This window comes from Pan paniscus, chromosome 10 (assembly GCF_029289425.2).
Source record: "Pan paniscus chromosome 10, NHGRI_mPanPan1-v2.0_pri, whole genome shotgun sequence".
In the NCBI taxonomy this organism is placed as follows: domain Eukaryota; kingdom Metazoa; phylum Chordata; class Mammalia; order Primates; family Hominidae; genus Pan; species Pan paniscus.
The window spans coordinates 128,374,422-128,401,890 of NC_073259.2; the positions used below are offsets into that span (position 1 = coordinate 128,374,422).

Here is a 27,469-nt window from a genome sequence, read left to right on the forward strand (position 1 = left end):
AGGGTGCACTGACAAAGTATAGAAGGTTCTAGGTATCTTAATGTGTGGATATTCTTAATTAAAACTCATTTTTTTAAAATAAAAAATTGTTCAGCTTTATATGAAATGCTTCATGAATTTGTGTGTCATTCTTGCACAGGGGTCATGCTAACCTCTGTATCATTCCAATTTTAGTATATGTGCTGCTGAAGAGAGCACTAAAACTAATTTTTTTTTTTTTTGAGACAGTGCAATGGCCTGACCTCAGCTCACTGCAACTTCTGCCTCCCAGGTTCAAGCCATCCTCCCACCTCTGCCTCCCAAGTAGCTAGGACTACAGGCGTGCACCACCATACCCAACTAATTGTTTATATTTTTTGTAGAGACAGGGTCTCACTTTGTCACCCAGGCTGGTCTCGAAGTCCTGAGCTCAAGCTCTCCACCCGCCTCAGCCTCCCAAAGTGCTGACTTTATAGGCACGAGCTACCACACCCGGCCAAAACTTTTTTTTTTGAGACAGTCTCGCTCTGTTGCCCAGGCTGGAGTGCAGTGGTGTGATCTTGGCTCACTGCATCCTCTGCCTTCTGGATTCAAGTGATTCTCCTGCCTCAGCCTCCCAAGTAGCTGAGATTACAGGCACGTACCACTACACCTGGCTAATTTTTTATAGTTTTGGTAGAGACGAAGTTTCACCATATTGGCCAAGCTGGTCTCAAACTCCTGACCTCAAGTGATCTGCCTGCCTTGGCCTCCCAAAGTGCTGGGATTACAGGTGTGAACCACCGTGCCCGGGTGTTTTTTTTGTTTTGTTTTGTCTTTGAGATGGAGTCTCGCTCTGTAGCCCAGGCTAGAGTGCAGTGGCATGATCTTGGCTCACTGCAACCTCTGCCTCCCAGATTCAAGCAATTCTCCTGGCTCAGCCTCCCGAGTAGCTGGGACTACAGGTGCCCACCACCATGCCCGGCTAATTTTTGTATTTTCAGTTCACCATGTTGGCCAGGCTGGTCTTGAACTCCTGGCCTCAAGTGATCCACCTGCCTCAGCCTCCAAAAGTGCTGGGATTACAGGCATGAGCCACCAAGCCCGGCCAGTGGTCATCTTTCCATGTCCTAAGTGCTATGGTATTGTGACTGATAGGCTGGTGTTCACAAGCATTCCCTGGACCCTGCTCTTCGTTTATCTTTGCATTCACTTGTTTCATTTCTTTACAGATCCCTAAGGAGCATCCCTTTTTTCTCAAACTAATCGAAGCTCGCTGAGTGCAGCCTGTAGGGGGCAACAAATCAACACCTCTCTGCCAGCCCATTTCTCAACCCGGCAGCTTTCCCAGCCAACGAGTTAAGGTCTAGGCTGAGGAGATTTGCCCCAGAACAAAGACTTTTTCAAAGAAGCAGCTGCATTCATTTCCTTTTTATCTCACCTGGCAGGAGAAATGGCCTGGGACATATGTAGGCCAGAGTGGTCTCTGGAGTGCCAACCCAAGGATCTCACTAATTTTGTGGGGTAAGGGTAGAAGGAAATGACTAAATTTATAATCCAAATGGTTAAGTGTCTTTAACTGAACCATTTTGATATAATTTTTGAAAAAATAAGCAATGGCCATGAATGAATTTTTTATAACCAAGGGATAAAGGAATCTTTCAAAAATAGCACAGCAGCTGGGCGTGGTGGCTCAAGCCTGTAATCTCAGCACTTTGGGAGGCCAAAGCGGTCGGATCACGAGATCATGAGATCGAGACCATCCTGGCTAACACGGTGAAACCCCGTCTCTATTAAAAATACAAAAAAATGGGCCAGGCACAGTGGCTCACTTCTGTAATCCCAGCACTTTGGGAGGCCAAGACAGGCAGATCACGAGGTCAGGAGATCGAGACCATCCTGGCTAACACGATGAAACCCCTTCCCTACTAAAAATACAAAAAAATTAGCTGGGCGTGGTGGCGGGTGCCTGTAGTCCCAGCTACTGGGGAGACTGAGGCAGGAGAATGGCGTGAACCTGGGAGGTGGAGCTTGCAGTGAGCCGAGATCTTGCCACTGCACTCCAGCTTGGGCGACAGAGCGAGACTCAAAAAACAAACAAAAACAAACAAACAAACAAAATTAGCCGGGCGTGGTGGCAGGCGCCTATAGTTCCAGCTACTTGGGAGGCTGAGGCAGGAGAATGGTGTGAACCCGGGAGGCGGAGCTTGCAGTGAGCTGACATCGCGCCACTGCACTCCAGCTTGGGCGACAGAGCAAGACTCCGTCTCAAAAAAATAAAAAATAAAAAATAAAAAATAAAAATAGCACACCAGGGCCAGGCACAGCGGCTCACGCCTGTAATCCCTGCACTTTGGGAGGCATAGGCGGGTGGATCACAAGGTCAGGAGATGGAGACCATCCTGGCCAACATGATGAAACCCCGTCTCTACTAAAAATACAAAAATTAGCCAGGCATGGTGGGATGTGCTTGTAGTCCCAGCTACTCAGGAGGCTGACGCAGGAGAATCGCTTGAACCAGGGAGGCGGAGGTTGCAGTGAGCCGAGATTGTGCCACTGAACGGCCTGGGTGAAAGAGAAAGACTCTGTCTCAAAAACAAAACAAAACAAAACAAAAAAACCACACTAGGTATGTGGATTGTATGTTTATATATTTAATTATATATATATATTTTTTTGAGATGGAGTCTCGCTCTTTCTCTTTTGCCCAGGCTGGAGTGCAGTGGCGCAATCTTGGCTCACTGCAAGCTCTGCCTCCTGGGTTCATGCCATTCTCCTGCCTCAGCCTCCCAAGTAGCTGGGACTATGGGTGCCAGCCACCACGCCCAGCTAACTTTTTTGTATTTTTAATAGAGACGGGGTTTCGCTGTGTTAGCCAGGATGGTCTTGATCTCCTGACCTCGTGATCCACCCGCCTCAGCCTCCCAAAGTGTACCTGTTTGTCTTTTTTAAAAAAGATTGCAAATGAGGCTCGGTGGGAGGCCGAGGTGGGCAGATCACCTGAGGTCAGGAGTTCCAGACTAGCCTGGCCAACATGGTGAAAACTGTCTCTACTAAAAATACAAAAATTAGCCGGGCGTGGTGGCCAGTGCCTGTAACCCCAGCTACTCGGGAGGCTGAGGCTGAAGAATCGCTTGAGCAGAGGAGGCAGAGGCTGCAGTGAGCCAAGGTCATGCCACTGCACTCTGGCCCGGGCGATAGAGCAAGACTCCGTCTCAAAAAAAAATTATATAGACACATATATATACATAAAATAATAATAATAGGCCCGGCGCGGTGGCTTATGTGAGTCTGTAATCCCAGCACTTTGGAGGGCCGAGGCGGGTGGATCACCCGACGTCAGGAGTTCGAAACCAGCCAGCCTGACCAACATGGTGAAACCCTGCCTCTACTAAAAATACAGAATTAGCTGGGCATGGTAGCCGGCGCCTGTAATCCCAGCTACTTGGGAGGCCGAGGCAGGAGAATCGCTTGAACCTGGGAGGCGGAGGTTGCAGTGAGCTGAGATAGCGTCATTGCACTCCAGCCTGGGCAACAAGAGCAAAACTCCGTCTCAAAAAATAAAATAAAATAAAAATAATAGTAATAAAAAGTAAAAAAATAGAAAAAGATTACAAATCAAGGCTTGCTTAATGTAATAAAGACTTTCTCAAGAAAAATTAAAGTGCATTATCCTTTCCTCTCCTTCCCCTTAGGAAAATAGTATTTATCGAACATTTACTATACAACAAGCACTTAGGAAGCATTTACACAACATATTTGGACACTTAATTCCCACAACCCTATGATAAGAGCACTATTATTTCGGGTAACCTGCCCAAGGTCACCAAGAGGGTGACTAGGCCAGGAATGAAGGCCAGTCTGTCCAGTTCTGAGTTCGCTCTCGGACTTTCTGCTGTAGAAACCCGGTGGGGTAACAGCAGCTGTACCTGCGGAAGAAGGACAAAGCTCAAGAAACTTCCAGAAGTGACCCAGGCTGGGTTCTGAAAGATAAACATGCCTTCACCAGGTAGGAAAAGGGAGGAAACCACTCATGCAAAAAGCATGGCTGTTACACCACCAAATCTCTTCGGTTTTTTTTTTCCCTTCAATGTGGGGGTGGAAATTTAAGTGTAGATTTGGGGCGCCTCAGAGGCCTGTGGCTCGCCCAACATCCCCGTGGCTCGCCCAACATCCCCTTGCCTCTCTGCTTGGCCACCTCTCCTCTCAGCTCCCCTTTGTTCCCTGCACCCCACTTTCCCTACCCACTAATCCGTCCCCGGGATAAAAGCAATGCAGGCGATGCCCACAGGAAACCGGCAGGAGGAGCTGGGTGACAGGGAAGAGCGACCCGGAGAGTTACATCCACGTGAGTTCGCCCTCTTTTCACACTCTAGCGCCCATTCTGTCCTTCCTGCTGGATTCTGGCTCAGGAGAAGAGCGCCGCCAGGACCCCAGGAAGCTGCAGACAGGAGCCGCTGCCACCTCCACCTCACGCGGCGCCACCTAGTGTGACCATTACCAGCCACTGCGCCTGCGCAGACTCGGGTTTCCTGTGCGCGCCAGAGGGGCGGGGCCTGGGCCGGGAAGGGGCAGAAGTAGACCGGGGGCTGGGCCGCCATTCACCAATAGAAAAGAGAGATCGAGAGCCACGTGCTCATAAAATATCCAATCACAATCACATCCTGTGGCGGTGGATTGGGGGGCGTGGACTAGAGGTTGATCGGGTTGGGCACACAGCATCACGTGACACGAAAAGGTAAATAAGGCCACGTGGCTTTTTCTCCTTGGCTTCGGCGAAACATTACGTCACACTACCGTCTCTGAACAATTATTTAATGAACTTATGTGATGCGCTAGACAATGTGAAGACAATGCGGTTGCTAGAAATTGTAATCTCTCCATCAAATTACTCTGTCCAGCTTATTTCCTTGTTTCTTCATTCAAATCATCCTAGACATTCAACTAGTTTTCCGTATCCTACTTTCATACAAATGCTCATTTAAAGATTATTAAGGGAATTTATTATCTCTTTCCCAAGCCTTGATAATGAAAAAGAGGTAGGTTATTTTGTTGTTGGTTTTTTGTTTTCTTTTTTTGAGACAGGGTCTCATTCTATCACCCAGGCCAGAGTGCAGTCTCACTGCAGCCTCAACCTTCTGGGCTCAGGTGATACTCCCATCTTAGCCTCCCGAGTAGCTGGGACTACAGCCATGCAACACCTTGCTTATTTTTTGTAGAGACGGGATTTCACCGTGTTGTCCAGGCTGGACTCAAGCAAGCCTCAGCTTCTCAAAGTGCTGGGATTTACAGGCCTGAGCTACCACGCCCGGCCCAAGAGATAGATTTTTACATCAGAGGATATCTTTAGAGCCTTTAGTAGCCCTGTGACTGCTCTCTCTCTCTCGTTTGTTCTGTCATCTAAATGAATAAATAAATAAGTAAGAAGAAGTAAGCACCATTTTCCTAAAAGCCCACTTTTCTTCCATCCAACAGGGACTTGCAATTTCTTTCCACTGAAGAAATATTTTTTATGGCCTTCACAGTTCGTTGAAGATTAAGGCCAGGTCTAACTTGATTTTGCATCCCTTGAAATTCTTCATAGCACAATATGCAAAGAAGGGTTCTTCGGTTTATGCTTGTTGAATTTGAATTTGAGAATAGTCCCATTCTTGCCTGCCAAAGAATTAAAAAGACTTAAAAAGAATTAATTTTAATTAAAAAGAATTAAAAAGATAACACTTCTCTGAATTATCTGGATTTGGGTTCCAAGGTCAGCTATGCCACCCAGGAATTAGTGACTTTTGGGAATCCATTGCATCTTTAAGCCAGTTTCCTCATCCATCAGATGTGGATATAACAGTACCTACAACTATAGAACTTCAAGGATGACAAGATAATTGTGCAAAAGACATGACACCGTCTGGAGCATACAGCATAATATATACAAGGATGCCAGTTTGAAGAGTAGGAAAGAAAGTCTCAGAGCAGACTGAATTGTAGACAGATACTAACACTAAATCATTGTCTTGTGGCCAGCCCCGAATACATTGTATCCTCAGCATTTTGTGTGGTGCCTGGCCCAGAGTAAGTGTTCAATAAATAATCATTGAATGGATGAATAAAATGAGGGACCGGGCATGGTGGCTCATGCCTGTAATCCCAGCACTTTGGGAGGCCAAGTCGGGCAGATCACGAGGTCAGGAGATCGAGAACATCCTGGCCAACATAGTGAAACCCCGTTTCTAAAATACAAAAAATTAGCTGGGCGTGGTGGTGCGTGCCTATAGTCCCAGCTACTCAGGAGGCTGAGGCAGGGGAATCTCTTGAACCCGGGAGGCAGAGGTTACAGTGAGCCGAGATTGCGCCACTACACTCCAGCCTGGTGACAGAGTGAGAATCTGTCTCAAAAAAAAAATTATAAATAAATAAATAAATGAGGGAGAAATTATGCCAAAAGATAAGTCCACACACACTCCCTTCTTCAAATGGAAGGTCTTCTGTTGCCCACCACATACCCAGAAGTGGTGGCTGTTCTGTCAGTTTCCAGTGGTCTGAAACTGCTTAATAGTGCCTTTTGATAGTGGACAGAGTCTCACTGTGTCACCCAGGCTGGAGTGCAGTGGTGTTATCTTGGCTCACTGCAACCTCTTCCTCCCAGGTTCAAGTGATTCTTCTGTCTCAGCCTCCTGAGTAGCTGGGATTACAGGTGCACGCTACCATGCCCAGCTAAATTTTGTATTTTTTAGTAGAGATGAGGTTTTGCCATGTTGGCCAGGCTGGTCTCGAACTCCTGACCTGAGGTGATCTGCCCTCTTCGGCTTCCCAAAGTACTGGGATTACAGGCGTGAGCCACCATGCCTGGCCTCAACTTTGCTTTTCTGCTTCAGTTCCCTTCTCTGCCTCTCCCCACTTGCTCTGGTGAATTTCTTTTTTTTTTTCTTTCTTTCTTTGGCCGAGTATCACTCTGTCACCCACGCTGGAGTGCAGTGGTGTGATCTCAGCTCACTACAACCTCAGCCTCCCCGGTTTAAGCCATTCTCCTGCCTCAGCCTCCTGAGTAGTTGGGATTACAGGCCTGTGCCACCATCCTCGGCTAATTTTTGTATTTTTTAGTAGAGACAGGGTTTTGCCATGTTGGCCAGGCTGGTCTCAAACTCCTGGCCTGAAGTGATCTGCCCACCTAGACTTCTCAAAGTCCTGGGATTACAGGCGTGAGCCACTGTCCCTGGCTTAGTTCTGGTGAATTTCAATATAAATGTAGTCATAAATACTCATAGAGGAATTGGGCTGAAGTGACTTAGTGGTTAAAAGCTTGGGCACTGCCACCAGACAGACCTGGCCAAATCCTGATTTTGCCATTTGTGTGATCTTGGACAAATGACTTAACTTCTCTGAATTTTTAGTTCCACATCCATGAAATGGGAGCAAAAATATCAATATCACAGAGCTGGTTTGAACATTTAATGAGATGAGATGTGGAAAACTCCGAACAAGGAAGTATGCAGTAAGTGCTCCAGAAATGCAAGCTGTTATTGGTTTTTCGTTTTGTTTTGTTTTTTTTTTTTGTTTGTTTGGGTTTTGTGTGTGTGTTTGTTTGAGATAGTGTCTCTCTCTGTCACCCAGGCTGGAGTGCAGTGGCGTGATCACAGCTCACTGCAGCCTCCAACTCCTGGGCTCAGGGGATCCTTCCACTTCAGCCTCTCTAGTAGCTTGAAACAGGGTCTCACTCTTTCACCCAGGCTGGAGTGCAGTGGTGTGATCATAGCTCACTGCAGCCTCAAACTCCCGGGATCAAGAGATCCTCCTACCTCAGCCTCTTGTGTAGCTACGATCATAGGCGCGTGCCACCATGCTCGGCTTGTTAATGTTTATTATATTTCATGACTACAGTGTCAAAATTAGCCTGTAGAGTGTGGTGAAGTCTTTTATTTAGAAAAGAAAGTCGTGGCCGTGTGCGGTGGCTCACGCCTGTAATCCCAGCACTTTGGGAGGCCGAGGCGGGCGGATCACGAGGTCAGGAGATCGAGACCACCCTGGCTAACATGGTGAAACCCCGTCTCTACTAAAAATACAAAAAATTAGCTGGGCGTGGTGGCAGGAGCCTGTAAACCCAGCTACTCGGGAAGCTGAGGCAGGAGAATGGCGTGAACCTGGGAGGCGGAGCTTGCAGTGAGCCGAGATTGCAGCACTGCACTCCAGCCTGGGCGACAGAGCGAGACTCCATCTCAAAAAAAAAAAAAGTCATTGTAGAAAAATGGTTTAATACAGTTGAAAATGGAGGCAGAATCATGAGACGGGGGCAAGGTCTGGCTCAAACTAAAGCCTACCACTTCAGGCAGGGAAGGGCAGTGGTTCAGCATGTGTTTTCTGTTGTTAGACTTGCCGAGTTCAAATTCCTTCTCTGCTGCTTACTAGATGATAGCATTGGAAAAGTGACCTCTCCTATTGAGCCTCAGCTTAGGAAAATAAGATTTGCTAATAGCGCCAATACCTCACAGGGCTGTCAAGAGGATTTATGGACACACAGTCCTGGTACAGAGTAAATAATCAGTAGATGGTGATTGTTAATCATTACTCAGGTTTCAAGGTGCTTGCTTGCTTCCTGGAAGTGTCTTTCTAATTCAACTTAGCTTCCAAGGCTGGAAGAAATGATACTCACAAAAGACTAGGTAGAGTAGCCAGGCGCGGCGGCTCATGCATGTAATCCCAACACTTTGCGAGGCCGAGCCAGGCAGATCACTTAAGCTGAGGAGTTTGAGACCAGCCAGGGCAACATGGCGAAACTCTGTCTCTACAAAAAATACAAAAATTAGCCAGGCATGGTGGTGCATGCCTATGGTCCCAGCTACTCGGGAGGATGAGGCGGGAGGATTGCTTGAGCCCGGGAGGCGGAGGTTGCAGTGAGGCAAGGTGGCATCACTGCACTCCAGCCTGGGCCACAGAGCAAGACTCCACCTAGAAAAAATAAATACATAAAAATAAAAGAGTAGGCAGAGACCTAGTTTATAGACAGAGAATAAAACAATATCCAAACATGAGGTCTTTCAACAAGGTGCTTTATTGGAGAGTACAGTGTGAGATGAGGCAGATAGAGGTGATGCTTTTGAGAGGTGATATTCAACTCTGACAATACTTCTTGGTGTCCAGGTTCTTGTGTGCCTTGTTATATGGAGCTTTTGAAAAGCAGATGGCAGCGTTGCGGTCGCAGTTGCAAATGAAGGCCTCACACTCTTTGTTTTTGCCTGGAGAGGGATGAAAGGAGAGGACTGAGCCAAGGTGGACCCTGTTTTGTACAATCTGGGGCAAGAAGAATTAACTGGAATAAGCTGGCAGCCATTCCACTGATGCACATTTAGGGCTGACAGATTAAGTGAATACAAATACATCAGGATGCCCAGTTAAATTTGACTTTCAGATAAACAATGAATGCAATATTTGGGACATATACCCCCCAAAAAATTATCCATTGCTTATCTGAAAGTCATATTTATCTGGGCATCCTGTGTTTTTTTGTTTTGTTTTGTTTTTAAGACGGAGTTTCCCTTTTGTCGCCTAGGCTGGAGTGCAGTGGCGCGATCTCAGCTCACTGCAACTTCTGCCTCCTGAGTTCAAGTGATACTCCTGCCTCAGACTCCTGAGTAGCTGGGACTACAGGTGCTCGCCACCATGCCCAGCTAATTTTTGTATTTTTATTAGAAAGGGTGTTTCATCATGTTGGCCAGGCTGGTCTCAAACTCCGGACCTCAAGTGATCCATTTGCCTCAGCCTCCCAAAGTGCTGGGATACAGACGTGAGCCACCATGCCCAACCTAGTTTCTCTACTTTAAAGCATGTATTTTAAAAATTATGGAACATCCTTAAATGGAATACTACATAGACATTTAGAAAAATTAGGTATGCCTGCACATGGAAATTTTCCCAAATAAAAAAAGCTAGTGTATGCCCCAAAAATCTGGAGGAATATGTAACTGGTTATCTTTGGGTAGTAGGATTATAGATGCCTTCCACTTTCCATAATAGATATTTATGTAGAGTTTGAAGTTGCATTACTTTTGGCTTGTTTACTTTTGTAACCAAAATAAACAATAAGATTACAGTTAAAATGCATTTAAACTTTATTACATATAATTTATGTATCTCTGCTTACCTTCAGGAATCTTATTAGTTTTGTTTCTCTCTGATCCTTTATTTTATTTATTTATTTTTTTGAGATAGAGTCTCGCTGTGTCGCCCAGGCTGGAGTGCAGTGGTGGGATCTCGGCTCACTGCAACCTCTGCCTCCCAGGTTCAAGCAATTCTCTTGCCTCAGCCTCCCGAGTAGCTGGGACTACAGGCATGCATCACTACACCCAGCTAATTTTTGTATTTTTAGTAGAGATAGGGTTTCACCATATTGACCAGGCTGGTCTCGAACTTCTCACCTCAAGTGATCCACCCACCTTGGACTTCCAAAGTACTGTGGTTACAGGCTTGAGTCACTGTGCCCAACTGAGTTATTTTTAATTAATATGAACAAACATCCTCTAATGCAGGTTTCTTGTCTTAGTTGCAAACATTAAAAAGAAACTGTGTGTGTGTGTGTGTGTGTGTGTGTATTTCTCTGGGGAGAGGTTTCATAGCTTTCATCAGATTTGTAAATTTGGCCCTCTAAAGTGGAGCAGGAGGATGTATAAGCAAATTAAGCCATATTATTCAGTGATTAAAATAGTAACAATGGAAAAAACAGTAACAATAAAGGTTTGAGGCAATATGAAAAAGTCATGACAAGGTGATAAGTGAAAAGGCAGAATGCAAGATTGTATTTATTCTGCAAAGTTGTCAAGATTGTTTTAAAAAAAGAAAAAGTTTATATCTAGTTATATCTAAATAATTGATGCATTCATCAATTATTTATTGAGCACCTACTATATGTCAGACACTGCTCTAGATCTGGGGATATAGCAATAAAGAAAATAGACAGTAATCGGCCAGGCACAGTGACTCACGCCTATAATTCCAGCACTTTGGGAGACTGAGGCAGGCAGATCACTTGAGGTCAGGAGTTTGAGACCAGCCTGGGCAACATGGTAAAACCCCATCTCTGCTAAAATACAAAAAATTAGCCAAGCATGGTGGTGCTCGCTTGTAATTCCAGCTACTCAGGAGGCTTAGGCAGGAGAATCGCTTGAACCCGGGAGGCAGAGGTTGCAGTGAGCTGAACGGAGGTTGAGGTGATGAAGTGAGACTCTGTCTCAAAAAAGAAAGGAAGAAAATAGGCAGTAATCCCTGTTCTGTGGATCTTACATTCTATTGGAAAGATGGAATGTAAAGAAATAAGTAGCCGCACATGGTGGCTCACCCCTGTAATCCCAGCACTTTGGGATGCCAAGGTAGGAGGATTGCTTGAAGCCAGGAGTTTAAGACAAGCCTGGCCAACGTAGTAAGACCCAGTCTCTACAAAAAAAATTTTTTAATTAGCCAGGCGTGGTGGTGCACGCTCGTAGTCCCAGCTACTTGGGAGGCTGAGGTCAGCAGATCCCTTGAGCTCAGGAGGTTGAGGCTGCAGTGAGCTATGGTTGCACCACTGTGCTCATGCCTGGGTGACAGAGCAAGACCCTGTCTCTAAACAACAACAAAAAAACCCCAAACTGTCACCACTTACAAGCTGTGTGATCTTGGGCAAATAGCTCAGCCTTCTGAGCCTCAGTTTTCTTATCTGTTAAGTGAGGATAATTGTACCTATCCCATAGTGTTGTTCTGAGGATTAGAGGAGACACTGCCCAGAACCAAGAAAATTATCACTAAATCATGGCTGTTGTTACTATTATTTCCCCCCGGCCTACTGAGAACCAACTAGAATTCATAGGTCAAGGAAGGGATAAACCTACTGCTACAGGTGATTGCCGAGCCAGAGCACGAGTATGAATAGGTGTTGGTGTACGGGTTGTCCAGCAGAAATTTACAGCTGTCCAGCTTCTTGGCCTGGTCGTAGCAGTTGTCATGTGTCTGGCAGCACCTGGAAAGTGGGAGGGACAGCTGAGATAGGAGTAAGTGCAGAGCAATAGGTCAGCCCTCACCTGCCCACTCTCAGGAACAGGTGGGGATGACTTCGCCAAGATGCTTCAGGAGAAATGATCCTATGGCTTGAAAAAATATAAGTCCTTTTATCATATATTTATTGAAAGCATTTTTTTTTTTTTTTTGAGACAGAGTTGCTCTGTTACCCAGGCTGGACAGCAGTGGCACGACCTTGGCTCACTGAAACCTCCAACTCAGTCTCCCAAGTAGCTGGGGTTACAGGCGTTCGCCACCATGTCCGGCTAATTTTTGTATTTTTTAGTAGAGACAGGGTTTCACCATGTTGGCCAGGCTGGTCTCGAACTCCTGACCTCAAGTGATCCGCCCGCCTCGGCCTCCCAAAGTGCTGGGATTACAGGCATGAGCCACCGCGCCTGGCCTGAAAGCGATTTTTAACATGGTTGCAAGAATACAGTAAAATCCTGTATTCAGAAGGTGCAGTGACACTTAACCACTGCTAGAAAATGACACGTGGATAGTTGCTGTGATGTTTACTGTTGCCACATTCTGCCACTGGAGGGCAGCATCGCCCACTGTTTTGCACGTCGGTCATTGTTTCCATCTCTAACGGGGTGCGTTCGCTACAGGGTCCTCTTGGAACATATTTGTTTATTTGACAAGAGGTGAAAATATGTTATCCTTAGCAGATATGCAAGTCCCCTTTTTATGCCTCGTGAGATCCTTGGTGTGTGCCCCACCCCGCCCCCGGCAGGCACTCCAATTTTCCTCCAGGCGGATCACTTACGTGTCCAATTCATCCACGGGGGTGCCTGAGCCCCCCAAGCCACAGTAGCAGCCGTAGTTGTTGTATTCCAAGAAGGGGTCACTCCCCGGGATCACGCACTTGATCATTTTGCGGAACTGCCACACGGCCCGAGGGCTGATGCCGCTGTCGGCGGCGGCCACTGCAAGAAGACATAGCCAGAGTTCAAATCGGTCTGCCAGCACCCCGGGGACACACTGCCTTCCTGCTCCCTCGGGCCCCACGCTGCCTCCCTGACCCCTGCCAGCTGCCTCCTCTGAAGACCGTTGGACCCAGGAACCTGGTAAAGTGAAAGTGGGTAGAGGTTTTTTTTTTTTTAATGAAAACTTTATATATATAAAGTTTATATATATGTGTGTGTGTATATGTATATATCTCTTCTTCTTTTTCTTCTTCTTCTTCTTCTGGGACCCTACCGCCTCAGCTAGGATTACAGGCATGTGCCACCCAGCTAGGCCTGATAGTTTTTTTTTTTTTTTTTTTTTTGAGATGGAGTCTTGCTCTGTTGCCCAGGTTGGAGTGCAGTGACACGATTTCAGCTCACTGCAAACTCTGCTTCCCGGGTTCATGCCATTCTCCTGCCTCAGCCTCCCTAGGTCAGATAGTTTTAAACTATCTGCATTGTTTATCCAGTGAATATTTATTGAGCACTTACTATGTGCCAGGCTCTGTCATAGGAGCTAGAGATACAGCAGTGAACAGGTATTATAATAATAATAATAATAATAATAATCTCTAACCTCATGGAGCTTACAACCTAGTGGGAGAGAAAAACAATAAATGTGATAAGGCCAGGCACGGTGGCTCATGCCTGTAATCCCAGCACTTTGGGAGGCCGAGGCAGGCGGATCACAAGGTCATGAGATCGAGACCATCCTGGCTAACACGATGAAACCTCGTCTTTATTAAAAATACAAAAAAATTAGCGGGGCGTGGTGGCAGGCGCCTTTAGTCCCAGCTACTGGGGAGGCTGAGGTGGGAGAATGGCGTGAACCCAGCAGGTGGAGCTTGCAGTGAGCCGAGATCGCACCACTGTACTCCAGCCTTGGCGACAAAGCAAGACTCTGTCTCAATAATAATAAGAATAATAATAAATGTGATAAGTAAGGAAACTGGATACTGCATTAGAAAGGGGAAGAATAGAGCAGGATGAGGAGAATCTAAAAGGGAGGTCACCCAGCCTGGCCAACATGGTGAAAACCTGTCTCTACCAAAAAAAACACACAAAAAATTAGCTGGGCATGGTGGTGTGTGCCAGCTACTTGAGAGCTACAAGTCCCAGCTACTTGAGAGGCTGAGGCAAGAGAATTATTTGAACCCAGGAGACGGAGGTTGTAGTGATCTGAGATCATGCCACCGCACTCCAGCCTGGGCGACAGAGTGAGCCCCTATCTCAAAAATAAAATAAAGTAAAATAAAAATAAAAATTAAAATAAAATAAAATAAATGGGAGATTGGCCTAACTACTTAGTTGAGTAAGGTGGGAGGATCACTTGAGCCCACGAGTTGGAAGCTGTGGTGAGCTATGATCATGCCACTGAACTCCAGCCTAGGTGATAGAGCAAGACCCTGTCTGGAAAAAAGAAAATAAAGGCAAGCTTTCTTAGCTCAGGCAATCTGAGTTCAGACTTGCAGGTTGAAAAAGTGCCAGCCTTGAGGGAACCCCAATAGAGGAGCCCTTAAGCCCCACTGGGAACCTCGAATTGAGACTGCGGGGCTGGCCATCCCTGTTTGCTGTGGCCTGTGGCCCCCATTCCAGAGGAGTGAGATCTTAGCTCACTTGGGAGAGAAAGGCGGGTGGAGCCGGGGAGACTTGCCTACCTGTGAGCAGCACAGCTAGCACAAGGAGTTTCATCTTGCAGTCAAGGTGAGAAAAGAACTGAGATGACCAGTCTCAGGTATAGTCTTATAGTCAGTCTCCACACAACCCCGCCCAGATAAGGCTGGAGTGTTTGCTTTGCTCTTGGCTGAGTTTGGGGCTGGCCTTGAATCTGTCTGTTGCAGGAATGACCCTGACGATTTGCCAGCATGGGATCACTGGAAAATATGTTATGCATTTGTCCTTAGCAACTGTTAACCAAAGGGATGGTTTCTGGAGTTTTCAGATCTTACAATCTTGACCCTCATACCCACCACTTTGTACTCAGCCCAGCTTCACGGGCTGGTTGGGGAAAGCAAAGCCGTCAGTTCAGTTGGACGCTGGGATAAGGGAGACAAGAAGGAAGTGCAGCCTGGGCAACATAGAGAGACCTCATCTCTAAAAAAAAAATGTTAACCAGGTGTGGTGGTGGATTGCACCTGTGATCCCAGCAACTCAGGAGGCTGAGATGGGAGGATCTCGTGAGCCAGGGAGGTCAAGGCTGCAATGAACCGTGATTGAGCCTCTGCAGCAGAGTGAGACCCTATTTCAAAAAAAAAAAAGAAAAAAGATTGCTGCCTGCAGCCTCCATGTCTTATCAAGTGCCTGAATCTGCGCACTGGGTCTGGTTGAATAGTCCCATCAGTCGTGCACCTTGCAGATAAAGAGACAGGTTCAGAGAGTTGCGGTAACTTGCCCAAGGTCACACAGTTGGCAAATGACAAAATAGGGCTCCAGTTTAGATCTGTCTGATTCCAAGGCAGAGGTTTTATTTTTTTCCACCACTCCGCTCTGCAGTGTGGGTTTGTGAGGGGTTTGGATTCCAAAGGCCTGAGTCTGAATTATAGAATACTAAAGGGCATTAGAACTGTCATATCAGAGGCCAGGCACGGTGGCTCATGCCTGTAATCCCAGCACTTTGGGAGGCTGAGGCTGGCAGATCACCTGAGGTGGAGAGTTCGAGACCAGCCTGACCAACATGGAATAACCCTGTCTCTACTAAAAACACAAAATTAGCCAGGCATGGTGGCGCATGCCTGTAATCCCAGCTACTCGGGAGGCTGAGGCAGGAGAATGGCTTGAACCCTGGAGGCAGAGGTTGCGGTGAGCTGAGATCACGCCACTGCACTCCAGCCTAGGGAACAAGAGCAAAACTCCATCTCAAAAAAAAACCTGTCACATCACATATCTATTTATTTATATATATTTTTTGAGACGGAGTCTTGCTCTGTTGCCTAGGCTGGAGTGCAATGGCGCGATCTCGGCTCACTGCAAGCTCTGCCTCCCAGGTTCATGCCATTCTCCTGCCTCAGCCTCCCAAGTAGCTGGGACTACAGGCACCCACCACCACGCCCGGTTAATTTTTTTTTTGTATTTTTAGTAGAGATGGGGTTTCACCGCATTAGCCAGGATGGTCTCGATCTCCTGACCTCGTGATCCACCTGCCTTGGCCTCCCAAAATGCTGGGATTACAGGCGTGAGCCACCGCGCCTGGCCAAATATCTACATAACATTGTTTAGCTGAAATTCACATAACATTAACCATGTTTAAGTAAACAATTCGGGGGCATTTAGTACCTTCACAGTGTTGTGCAACCATCACCTCTATGGGGTTCCAGAACATTTTTATCACTCCAGAAGGAAACCCTGTACCCATTAGCAGTCACACTCCCTCAGCCCCTGGTAACGGCTAATCTGCTTCTCTCTCTCTCTCTCTTTTTTTTTTGAGACAGAGTTTCGCTCTTGTCGCCCAGGCTGGAGTGCAATGGCACGATCTCGGCTTACTGCAACCTCCGCCTCCCAGGTTCAAGCGATTCTCCTGCCTCAGCCTCCCGTGTAGCTGGGAATTACAGGCGCCTGCCAGCATGCCTGGATAATTTTTGTATTTTTAGTAGAGACAAGGTTTCACCATGTTGGTCAGGCTGGTCTCAAACTCCTGACCTCAGGTGATCCATACACCTCAGCCTCCCAAAATGCTGGGATTACAGGCATGAACCACTGTGCCTGGCCTCTGATCTGCTTCTCTCTATATAGATTTATAATTGGTTAACTTGGTGCTCTTCTGTTCCTATGTCACCTCTACAACAACCCTGTGGGATAAGGAGGGCCTGGTTATTTAATTTATTTATCTGTTTTTTTTTTTTTTGAGACAAAGTGTCGCTCTGTTTCCCAGACTGATGTGCAGTGACACGATCATAGTTCACTGCAGCCTCAACCTCCTGGGCTCAAGCAATCCTCCCACCTTAGCCTCCCAATTAGTGGGGACTACAGACATGTGTCACCACACCTGGCTAATTTAAAAAAATTTTTTGGGCCAGGCACGGTGGCTCATACCTGTAATCCCAGCACTTGGGGAGACCGAGGCAGGCGGATCACGAGGTCAGGTGATGGAGACCATCCTGGCTAACACAGTGAAACCTTGTCTCTACTAAAGATACAAAAAATAAGCTGGGCATGGTGGCGGGTGCCTGTAATCTCAGCAACTTAGGAGGCTGAGGCAGAAGAATGGCGTGAACCCAGGAGGCAGAGTTTGCAGTGAGCCGAGATCACGCCACTGTACTCCGGCCTGGGTGACACAGCGAGACTCTGTCTCAAAAAAAATTTTTGGAGACATGGTGTCTCCCTATGTTGCCCAGGCTGGTCTTGAACTCCTGGCCTCAAGTGATCCTCCCATCTAAGCCTCCCAAAGCATTGGGATCACAGGCGTGAGCCACTGTGCCCAGCAACCTTGATAGTTTTGAGGAGTATTGGTCAGGATGACCCTCTCTTGGAATTTGTGTGTGTGTGTGTGTGGGTGTGTGTGTGTGTGTTTGTTGTAGTCTCACTCTGTCGCCCAGGCTGGAGTGCAGTGGCACAATCTCGGCTCACTGCAACCTCTGTCTCCCAGGTTCAAGTGATTCTTGTGCCTCAGCCTCTGAGTAGCTGGGATTACAGGCACGTGCCACCACGCCCAGCTAATTTTTATTTATTTATTTTTGAGACGGAGTCTCACTCTGTCACCAGGCTGGAGTGCAGTGGCGCGATCTCAGCTCACTGCAACCTCTGCCTCCCGGGTTCAAGTGATTCTCCTGCCTCAGCCTCCCGAGTAGCTGGGACTACAGGTGCACACCACTGCGTCCAGCTAATTTTTGTATTTTTAGTAGAGACGGGGTTTCACCATGTTGGCCAGGATGGTCTTGATTTCTTGACCTCATGATCTGCCTGCCTCAGCCTCCCAAAGTGCTGGGATTACAGGCGTGAACCACTGCACCTGGCTCTCTATTGGAATTGTCCTGTGTTTTTCTCATAATTAGATTACAGTTACGGGTTTGGGGGAGGAAGACCACAGAGGCAAAGTGCCATTTCATCACATGGCTGCTTTATGTTTAATCATCTCTTTTCTGGGCCGGGCGTGGTGGCTCATGCCTGCAGTCCCAGCACTTTGGGAGGCCAAGGCGGGTGGATCACCTGAGGTCAGGAGATCGAGACCATGGTGAAACCCCATCTCTACTAAAAATACAAAAAATTAGCCGGGCGTGGTGGCAGGTGCCTGTTGTCCCAGGTACTCCGGAGGCTGAGGCAGGAGAATGGCGTGAACCTGGGAGGCGGAGCTTGCAGTGAGCCGAGATCGCGCCACTGCACTCCAGCCCGGGTGACAGAGTGAGACTCTGCCTCAAAATAAATAAATAAAAATAAAAATGAAATACCATTAAAAATTCAGTTTCTCAGTCACAATGGCCACATTTCAAGGCTCATAGACACATGTGGTGAGTGGCTGCCAGATTGGCAGCCACAGAATGTTTCCATGATCACAGAAGGTTCTGTTGGACAGGGCTGCTGTGGATTGTCACAGAGCCTGTCTCAGGGCTGCCCCATGGGAGGTGGGGGCTATGAGGACTAATGGAGGGGGACTTGGTTAGGTCAGAATCCCACATCAGCTTGACTGAATGGTCCTGCCTCTGCAGCCCCAGAATGAGTGGAGTCTGCCCAAGCAAAGGAAGCCTTGCCCAGCAAAATGTTCAGTCCCTCTTATGTGGGTTCCTTGGGGTCATAACAAGACAGAGGACCAGGCACTGCTCCTAGATTTAGGCCTGAAGGATGCTAAGTGGGTGATTGGGGGTGGCTCAAAGAAGGAGAAGCAGCTATGGTTGCAAGTAAAGTTATTAATTACCCTTTTTTTCCAGGCTGGAGTGCAGTGGTGCAATCTTGGCTCACTGCAACCTCCACCTCCCAGGTTCAAGTGATTCTTCTGCCCCAGCCTCCTGTGTAGCTGGGACTATAGGCAAGTGCCACCACACCTGGCTAATTTTTGCATTTTTATTAGAGATAGTGTTTTGCCATGTTGGCCAGGCTGGTCTCAAACTCCTGCCCTCAAGTGATCCACCCGCCTCGGTCTCCCAAAGTGCTGGGAATACAGACATGAGCCACCGTACCTGGCTAATGAGTTACTATTAACTGAGTGCTAACTCCATCCCAGGTCCCATATGCTAAGAACCTGGCACAAAGGTCGAGGTAGGTCCAGTACAAACTTCATTTTACAGAGAAGACAGCTGAGGCTGAGAGAGGTTAAGTGACTGCCCCAGAGTCACACATCAGGACCAAGATATGAATTCGATCTGGTTCTCATGCTATCATCTCAGGCTAGGGAGTACTGAAAGTCCCTTGAGGAAGGAAGAGATTCAGTCCAACCTACGACTTCCCTCCTTCCCCAGCCCATGAAAGCCTTCCTAAGAACAATCTGGACAAACTCCACATGCTGGAGTTTAGGCAAAGCACCTGGTGGGGAGGGGGTCCGGCCGCTGCCACAACCCTCTCCCCCCGGAAAGAGACATGCTCACTGTGACAGCCCAGACCTCTGTGGCTCCTGCCACAAAGGTGACAGTATAAGGGACCTGGAAGGGCACTAGGTAGCTCCCCAAGCCCCTACACTCTTTGTACCTTGACCTTACACCACCCCAGATCCCTGCACAGGTGTGCGAAGCACAGCCTCTCCCAGCCTGGGAAAAACACACTCTTCAGTGGAAAGAACAGCTAAGCATAGCTGCTTGGCCCCTTCAGGTGAGGGCGTACCCACGCTTCAGCAAGGCCACATCTACTTGGCTTCTTTTTTTTTTTTTTTTTTTTTTTTTGAGATGGAGTTTCGCTCTTGTTGCCCAGGCTGGAGTACAATGGCGTGATCTCAGCTCACCGCAACCTCCGCCTCCCAGGTTCAAGCAATTCTCCTGCCTCAGCCTCCTGAGTAGCTGGGATTACAGGAAGGCACCACCACACCCGGCAAATTTTGTATTTTTAGTAGAGATGGGGTTTCTCCATGTTGAGGCTGGTCTCGAACTCCTGACCTCAGGTGATCCGCCCGCCTCGGCCTCCCAAAGTGCTGGGATTACAGGCATGAGCCACCGCACCCGGCCAGGTCTATTTGGCTTCTAAAGGATAGGGCTCCTGTTTCTAGGAAGTGCTTAACAGCAGCTACCAGCTACCATCTGCTGAGTGTTTCTATACGCTTGGCACTGTGCTAGCACTGTGCTTTACATATGTTGTCTTTCAGCCTAACAACACTCTTCTGATATAGTTATTATTACTGTGATGGTTGTCATCATCTTCCCCATCTTATAGATGATGAAGCAGTTTCAGAGAGTGTAAGTAACTTGCTCAAAGTCACATGGCTAGAAAGTGGAGAAAAAATTTGAACCTGTGTCTACCTGCCTCTGATTCCTGCTCTCTCCAGTGATAACAACAGCAGCAATTAACATGCTGTGAGGCTGTGCTAGGAAGGATACTAAGAGCCTTGTATAGGCTAGCCCACCATCAGGTGCCAATGAGCAAAATGAGGCAGTATACCGGTGTAACTAAACCTTTTCCACTCCCAAAGCCACCATCTTCAGTGTCAGGATCATCCTGACAGCCTCCTAACTGCTATAATGGCACTGTCTACCTCCATCTCTCCGGAGAAGGGATAGTGTAGCCAGTGGCTCCCAAACTTGACTGATCCCTGGACTCCCCTGGAAAACTTAAAGAGTGATATAGTCCAGGCATGATGGCTCAGGCTTATAATCCCAGCTATTCTGGAAGCTGAGGCAGGAGGATTGCTTGAGTCAGGAATTCAAGGCCACATTGTGCTATGATTGTACCACTCTACTCCAGCCTGGGCAACAGAGGGAGACCCTGTTTCAAAAAAAAAAAAAAAAGGTAATACAGATTATTGGAATGTAAGATGTGCAGGTTGGGTATAAGGATCTGAAATCTGTGGTCTCTCTCTCTTTTTTTTTTTTGAGACGATGTCTGGTTCTGTCACCCAGGCTGGAGTGCAGTGGTGCAATCTCGGCTCACTGCAACCCCTGCCTCCCAGGTTCAAGTGATTCTCCAGCCTCAGCCTCCCAAGTAGCTGGGATTACAGGCATGTGCCATCAGGCTTGGCTAATTTTTTTGTATTTTTAGTAGAAATGGGGTTTCGCCATGTTGACCAGGTTGGTCTTAAACGTTTGACCTCAGGTGATCTGCCCGCCTTGGCCTCCCAAAGTGCTGGGATTACAGGCATGAGCCACCGTGCCCAGCTGCTCTTTTTTATTTAAATTTTTTTTCAGCAGGCCAGGCACGGTGGCTCACGCCTGTAATCCCAGCACTTTGGGAGGCCGAGGCCAGCAGATCACCCAAGGTTGGGAGTTTGAGACCAGCCTGACCAACATGGAGAAACCCCATCTCTAATAAAAATAGAAAATTAGCCGGGTGTGGTGGTGCATGCCTGTAATCCCAGCTACTTGGGAAGCTGAGTCAGGAGAACCGCTTGAACCCGGGAGGCGGAGGTTGCCGTGAACCAAGATCGCATCATTGCACTCCAGCCTGGGCAACCAGAGTGAAACTCCATCTCGAAAAAAAACAAATTTTTTTTTCTAGGTGATTCTGATATGTAGTTTTAAACCATTGTTTTTTTTTTTTTTTTTGAAATGACTATTGGGTTGGATGGAGGTTACTGGGTGTTATTATGCTTTAAAACTCAAATATACTGTATATTTTTTCTCCTTTTTTTTTTTTTTTTTGAGAACACCATGGGGGAAAACGCCCCCATAATCCAATCACCTTCCACCAGGTCCTTTCTTCCACACTTGGGGAATACAATTTGAGATGAGATTTTGGTGGGAAAACAGAGCCAAACCATATCATTCCTCCTTGGCTCCTCCCAAATCTTATGTCCTTTTCACATTTCAAAATCAATCATGCCTTCCCCACAGTCCTCCAAAGTCTTAATTCATTCCAGCAATAACCCAAAAGTCCAAGTTTAAAGTCTCATCTGAGACAAGGTAAGTCCCTCCACCTATGAGTCTGTAAAATAAGAAACAAGTTGGTTACTTCCAAGAAACAACGCAGATACAGGCATTGGGTAAATGTTCCCATTCCAAATGAGAGAAATTGGCCAAAACAAAGGGGTCACAGGCCCCATGCAAGTCCGAAACCCAGCAGTGCGGTCATTAAACCTTAAAGCTCTGAAATGATCTCCTTTGACTGCATGTCTCACATCCAGGGCACACTGTGTGGGCGACAAGCCACCCAGGCGCCGAGGCAAGAGACTGAGGACATGAGCTGTTCCAGTATAATAAAATATAAAACAAGAATAGTTATACTAGATATAGATCTTAGATATTATTATATATGAATATCAATAATCATTAGTTGGTAGCAATGACTCTTTATTCCAATATTATAATAATCCTCGCTCTATAATCATAACTTAGGAAAAACCAGACCATGCAGAGATGGGAGCTGAGGGGACATAGTGAGGTGTGACTGGAAGACAAGAGTGCGAGCCTTCTGTTATGCCTGGACAGGGCCACCAGAGGGCTCCTTGGTCTAGCGGTAACGCCAGCGTCTGTGAAGACGCCCGTTGCCAGGTGGACCGTGGTCTAGTGGTAGCATAAGTGTCAAGGGAAAACACCCACTGCTTTGCAGACCGGGAAAGGGAGTCTCCCTTTCCCTGGGGGAGTTTAGAGAAGACTCTACTCCTCCACCTCTTGTGGAGGGCCTGACATTAGTCAGGCTCGCCCACGGTTATCTGGAGGCCTAACCGTCTCCCTGTGATGCTGTGCTTCAGTGGTCACGCTCCTAGTCCGCCTTCATGTTCCATCCTGTACACCTGGCTCTGCCTTCTAGATAGCAGTAGCAAATTAGTGAAAGTACTAAAAGTCTCTAATAAGCAGAAACAATGGCGTAAGCTGTCTCTCTCTCTCTCTGCCTCGGCTGCCAGGCAGGGAAGGGCCCCCTGTCCAGTGGACACGTGACCCACGTGACCTTACGTATCATTGGAGATGACTCGCACTCTTTACCCTGCCCCTTTTGCTTTGTATCCAATAAATAACAGTGCAGCCAGACATTCAGGGCCACTACCGGTCTCTGCAACTTGGTGGTAGTGGTTCCCCGGGCCCAGCTGTCTTTTCTTTTATCTCTTTGTCTTGTGTCTTTATTTCTACACTCTCTCGTCTCTGCACATGGGGAGAGACCCACCGACCCTGTGGGGCTGGACCCTACACACTGATGTAAGGGGTGGGTTCCTAAGGCCTAAGGCAGCTCCATCCTGTGGCTTTGCAGGGTACAGCCCCCATGGCTGCTTTCAGGGGCTATGTACCTGTGGCTTTTCCAGGCACATGGTGTGAGCTGTCAGTGGATCTACCTTTCTGGGGTCTGGAAGATGATGGCCCTCTTCTCAGCTGCACTAGGCAATGCCCCAGTGGGGATTTTGTGTGGGGGCTCCAACCCCACGTTTCCCTTCTGCACTGCCCTAGCAGAGGTTTTCCATGAGGGCTCTGCCCCTGCAGCAGACTTCTGCCTGGACATCCAGGCATTTTCATATGTATTAGTCCATTTTCATGCTGCTGATAAAGACGCTTCTGAGGCTGGGAAGAAAAAAAGATTTAATGGACTTACACTTCCACATGGCTGAGGATGCCTCACAATCATGGCAGAAAGTGAAAGGCATGTCTCACATGGTGGCAGGTAAGAGAAGAGATCTTGTGTAGGGAAACTCCCCCTTATAGAATCATCAGATCTTATGAGACTTATTCACTATCATGAGAACAGCACAGGAAAGACCTGCCCCCATTATTCAATTACCTCACACCAGGTCCCTCCCACAACACGTGGGAATTCAAGATGAGATTTGGGTGGGGACACAGCCAAACCATATCACCATACATCCTCTAAAACCTAGACAGAGGTTCCCAAACCTCAACTCTTTTCTTCTGCACACCTGCAGGCCTATCACCACATGGAAGCTGCCAATGCTTGTGGCTTGCACCCTCTGAAGCAATGGCCCGAGCTGTACCTTGGCTCCTTTTAGCCACAGCTGGAGCTGGAGTGGCTGGGATGCAGGGCACCGTGTCTGGGGGCTACACAGAGCAATGGAGCCCTGGATCTGACCCACGAAACCATTTTTCTGTCCTAGGCCTCTGTGCCTGTGATGGTAGGGGCTGTCATGAAGATTTCTGATGTGCCTTGGAGACATTTTCCCCCATGGTCTTGGCCATTAACACATTTGGCTTTTTGTTACTTATGCAAATTTCTGCAGCTGGCTTGAATCCCCAGAAAATGGGTTTTTCTTTTCTACCACATGGTCAGGCTGCAAGTTTTCCAAATCTTTATGCTCTGCTTCCCTTTTAAACATAAGTCCCAATTTCAAACCATCTCTTTGTGAATGCACATGATAGAATGCTTTCAGAAAAGGCCACTCACCTCTTGAATGCTTTTCTGCTTAGAATTTTTCTTCTGCCAGATAACCTAAATAATCTCTCTCAAGTTCAAAGTTCCACAGATCTCTAGGGCAGGAGCAAAATGCCACCAGTCCCTTTGCTAAAGCATAGCAAGAATGACCTTTGCTCCAGGACCAAGTAAATTCCTCATCTCCATCTGAGACCATCTCAGCCTGGACTTCATTATCCATATCACTATCAACATTTTGGTCAATACCATTCAACAAGTCTCTAAGAAGTTCCAAGCTTTCCCACATCTTCCTGTCTTCTTCTGAGCCCCCCCTAAACTGTTCCGACCTCTGCCTGTTATCCAATTCCAAAGTCACATCTACAAGTTTCAGGTTATCTGTATAGCAGTACACCTAGCAGAGGTTCCCCATGAGGGCCCTGCCCCTGCAGCTGACTTCTGCCTGGACATCCAGGCATTTTCACATGTATTAGTCAGTTTTCATGCTGCTGATAAAGACATACCTGAGACTGGGAAGAAAAAGAGATTTAATGGATTTATAGTTACACCTGGCTGGGGAGGCCTCACAATCATGGCAAAAGTTGAAAGGCATGTCTCACATGGTGGCAAGACAAGAGAAGAGACCTTGTGTAGGAAAACTCCCTCTTATATAATCATCGGATCTCATGAGAGCTGGTACCAATTCTCTGTATTAGTCTGTTCTCACACTGCTATAAAGATACTACCTGAGACTGGGTAATTTATAAAGAAAAGAGGTTTGATAGTTCCACATGGCTGGGAAGCCTCAGGAAACTTACAATCATGGCAGAAGGCAAAGGGGAAGCAAAGCACATCTTACATGGCAGCAGGAGAGAGAGAGCAGAGTGGGGAGTGTTACTTTTAAACCACTGGATCTTGCGAGAACTCACTATCATGAGAACAGCAGGGGGGGAACCACCCCCATAATCCAATCACCTCCCACCAGATCCCTCCCTGGGGATTTCAATTCCAGATGAGATTTGGGTGGGGACACAGAGCCAAACCATATCACCCACATACTTCTTTTTTATTGGCTATTTTAAAGCAAATCACAGCTCTCAAGTCATTTTATTCATAAGCACTTCTGTATGCATTTCAAACTTTAAGTATTTTTTAATTCTGGTAAAAAACATATAAAGTTTACCATCTTAACCATATTTGAATAGGCAGTTCAGTAGTGTTCAGTATATTCACACTGATAACATTTTTCATCTTGCAAATCCAAAACTGCACCTGTTAAACAACTCTCCTTCTCCCTTGCCCCAGGCTCTGGTAACCACCATTCTACTTTTTGTTTCTGTGAATTTGACTAATCTCAGTACCTCGTATAAGTGGAATCATATAGTATTTCATCCACAGTCTTATTTCACATAACACGATGTAACCTGATGTCCTCAAGGTTCATCCATGTTGTAGTATATGACAGTATTCCCTTCCTTTTTTTTTTTTTTTTTTTTGAGACAGAGTCTTGCTCTGTCACCCAGGGTGGAGGCTGGAGTACAGTGGCACTATCTTGGCTCACCGCAACCTCCACCTCCTGGGTTCAAGCGATTCTTCTGCCTCAGCCTCCCAAGTAGCTGGGATTACAGGTGCCCACCACCACGTCTGGCTAATTTTTGTATTTTTAGTAGAGACAGGGTTTCACCATGTTGGCCAGGCTGGTCTCAAACTCCTGACCTCAGGTAATCCACCTGCTTTGGTCTCCCAAAGTGCTGGGGATTACAGGCGTGAGCCACCACATTCAGCCCAATTTCCTTCCTTTTTAAGGCTGAATAAATAGTCCATTGTATGGATAGATCACATTTTGCGTATCCATTTATCCATTGATGGACTTTTGGGTTGTTTCTACCTTTTGGCTATCATGAATATTGCTGCTGTGAACACTGGCGTACAAATATCTGTTTGAAGGGCTGGGTGCGGTGGTGCACGCCTGTAATCCCAGCAATGAGTGTGAAGTGGCATCTCATTGTCAACACTAAGCTCTGGGTCAAGTGGAAAGTAAAGACCTTCCCAGGAGGAAAGCAGGAGGGAGAAAGTGCAGAGAATATTTAAAAATATCCACTCTGATTATTTAAGTTAAAGGCACTTGAAAAACAGCAGGAACAAGATGATCACTCTCACCTTTGTGCTGTTTCTTAAAAGCAGAAGATGATGAAATTCCTGAGTGAAAGACCCCCAACCTGTACTGGAAGGAAAGGCAACATCCTTATCTTCAAGGGCGAGAAGTCGGCACCAAGATGATTCTGTGCAGACCCTTGTTAAAGTAATTTTTTTTTTTTTTGAGACAGGGTCTTGCTCTGTCACCCAGGCTGGAGTACAGTGGTGCAATCTCAGCTCACTGCAGCCTCTGTCTCCCTGGCTCAAGAAATCCTCCCATCTCAGCCTCCCAAGTAGCTGAGACTACAGGCCTGCACCACCACACAACCGGCTAATTTTTGTATTTTTTTGTAGAGATGGGGTTTTACCATATCTCCCAGGCAAGTCTCGAACTGCTGGACTCAAGGGATCCGCCTTCCTCAGCCTCCCAAAGTGTTTCGATTACAGTTGTGAGCCAACGTGCCCAACCAAAATAGCTTTTTTTTTTTTTTTTCTTTGAGACAGTCTCACTCTGTCACCCAGGCTGGAGTGCAGTGGCGCGACCTTGGCTCACTGCAACCTCTGCCTCCTGGGCTCAAACGATTCTTATGCCTCAGCCTCCCAAGTAGCTGGGACTACAGGTGCGTGCCACCACACCCAGCTAATTTTTTGTATTTTAGTAGAGACGGGGTTTCATGTTGCACAGGGTGGTTTTGAACACCTGAGCTCAGGCGATCCGCCCGCCTTGGCCTCCCAAAGTGCTGGGAGTATAGGCGTGGGCCACCATGCCTGGCCCAAAATAGCTGTTATCTTTTAAGCTTCTCCACATAATTGAGTGCCTTTTTCATAATTTACTATTCTTTGTCCAATCCAGTATATCAGTAACTCTAACTGCTTCTTTAGGTCTTCATTTCTCCCTCTCTCTCTTTTTTTTTTTTGAGAATGAGAGCATCTTGCTCTGTCCTCCAGGCTGGAATGCAGTATCAAGAACACGGCTCACTGCAGCCTCCAACTCCCAGGGCTCAAGCAATCTTCCCACCTCTGTCCCCTGAGTAGCTGGGACCACAGGCTTGTGC

At 47.2% G+C, this 27,469-nt stretch overlaps 1 protein-coding gene and 1 non-coding gene across 2 annotated transcripts; both read right to left on the reverse strand.

Moving 5' to 3' along the window:
• Positions 1 to 94: 94 nt before the first annotated feature.
• LOC112436741 (U6 spliceosomal RNA) lies at positions 95 to 198 on the reverse strand. The gene has a single exon (XR_003025446.1). It is a non-coding gene; the product is annotated as a U6 spliceosomal RNA (small nuclear RNA).
• Positions 199 to 8,979: 8,781 nt separating this feature from the next.
• On the reverse strand, positions 8,980 to 15,704 carry PLA2G1B (phospholipase A2 group IB). The gene is made up of 3 exons (XM_034935039.4): positions 12,743 to 15,704; positions 11,808 to 11,935; positions 8,980 to 9,182 (listed from the first exon to the last, which is right to left on the reverse strand). The coding sequence occupies exons 1-3, from the start codon at positions 13,327 to 13,329 to the stop codon at positions 9,058 to 9,060; spliced, it is 840 nt and encodes a 279-aa protein (XP_034790930.2). The 5' UTR covers positions 13,330 to 15,704; the 3' UTR covers positions 8,980 to 9,057.
• Between the last annotated feature and the right edge of the window lie 11,765 nt (positions 15,705 to 27,469).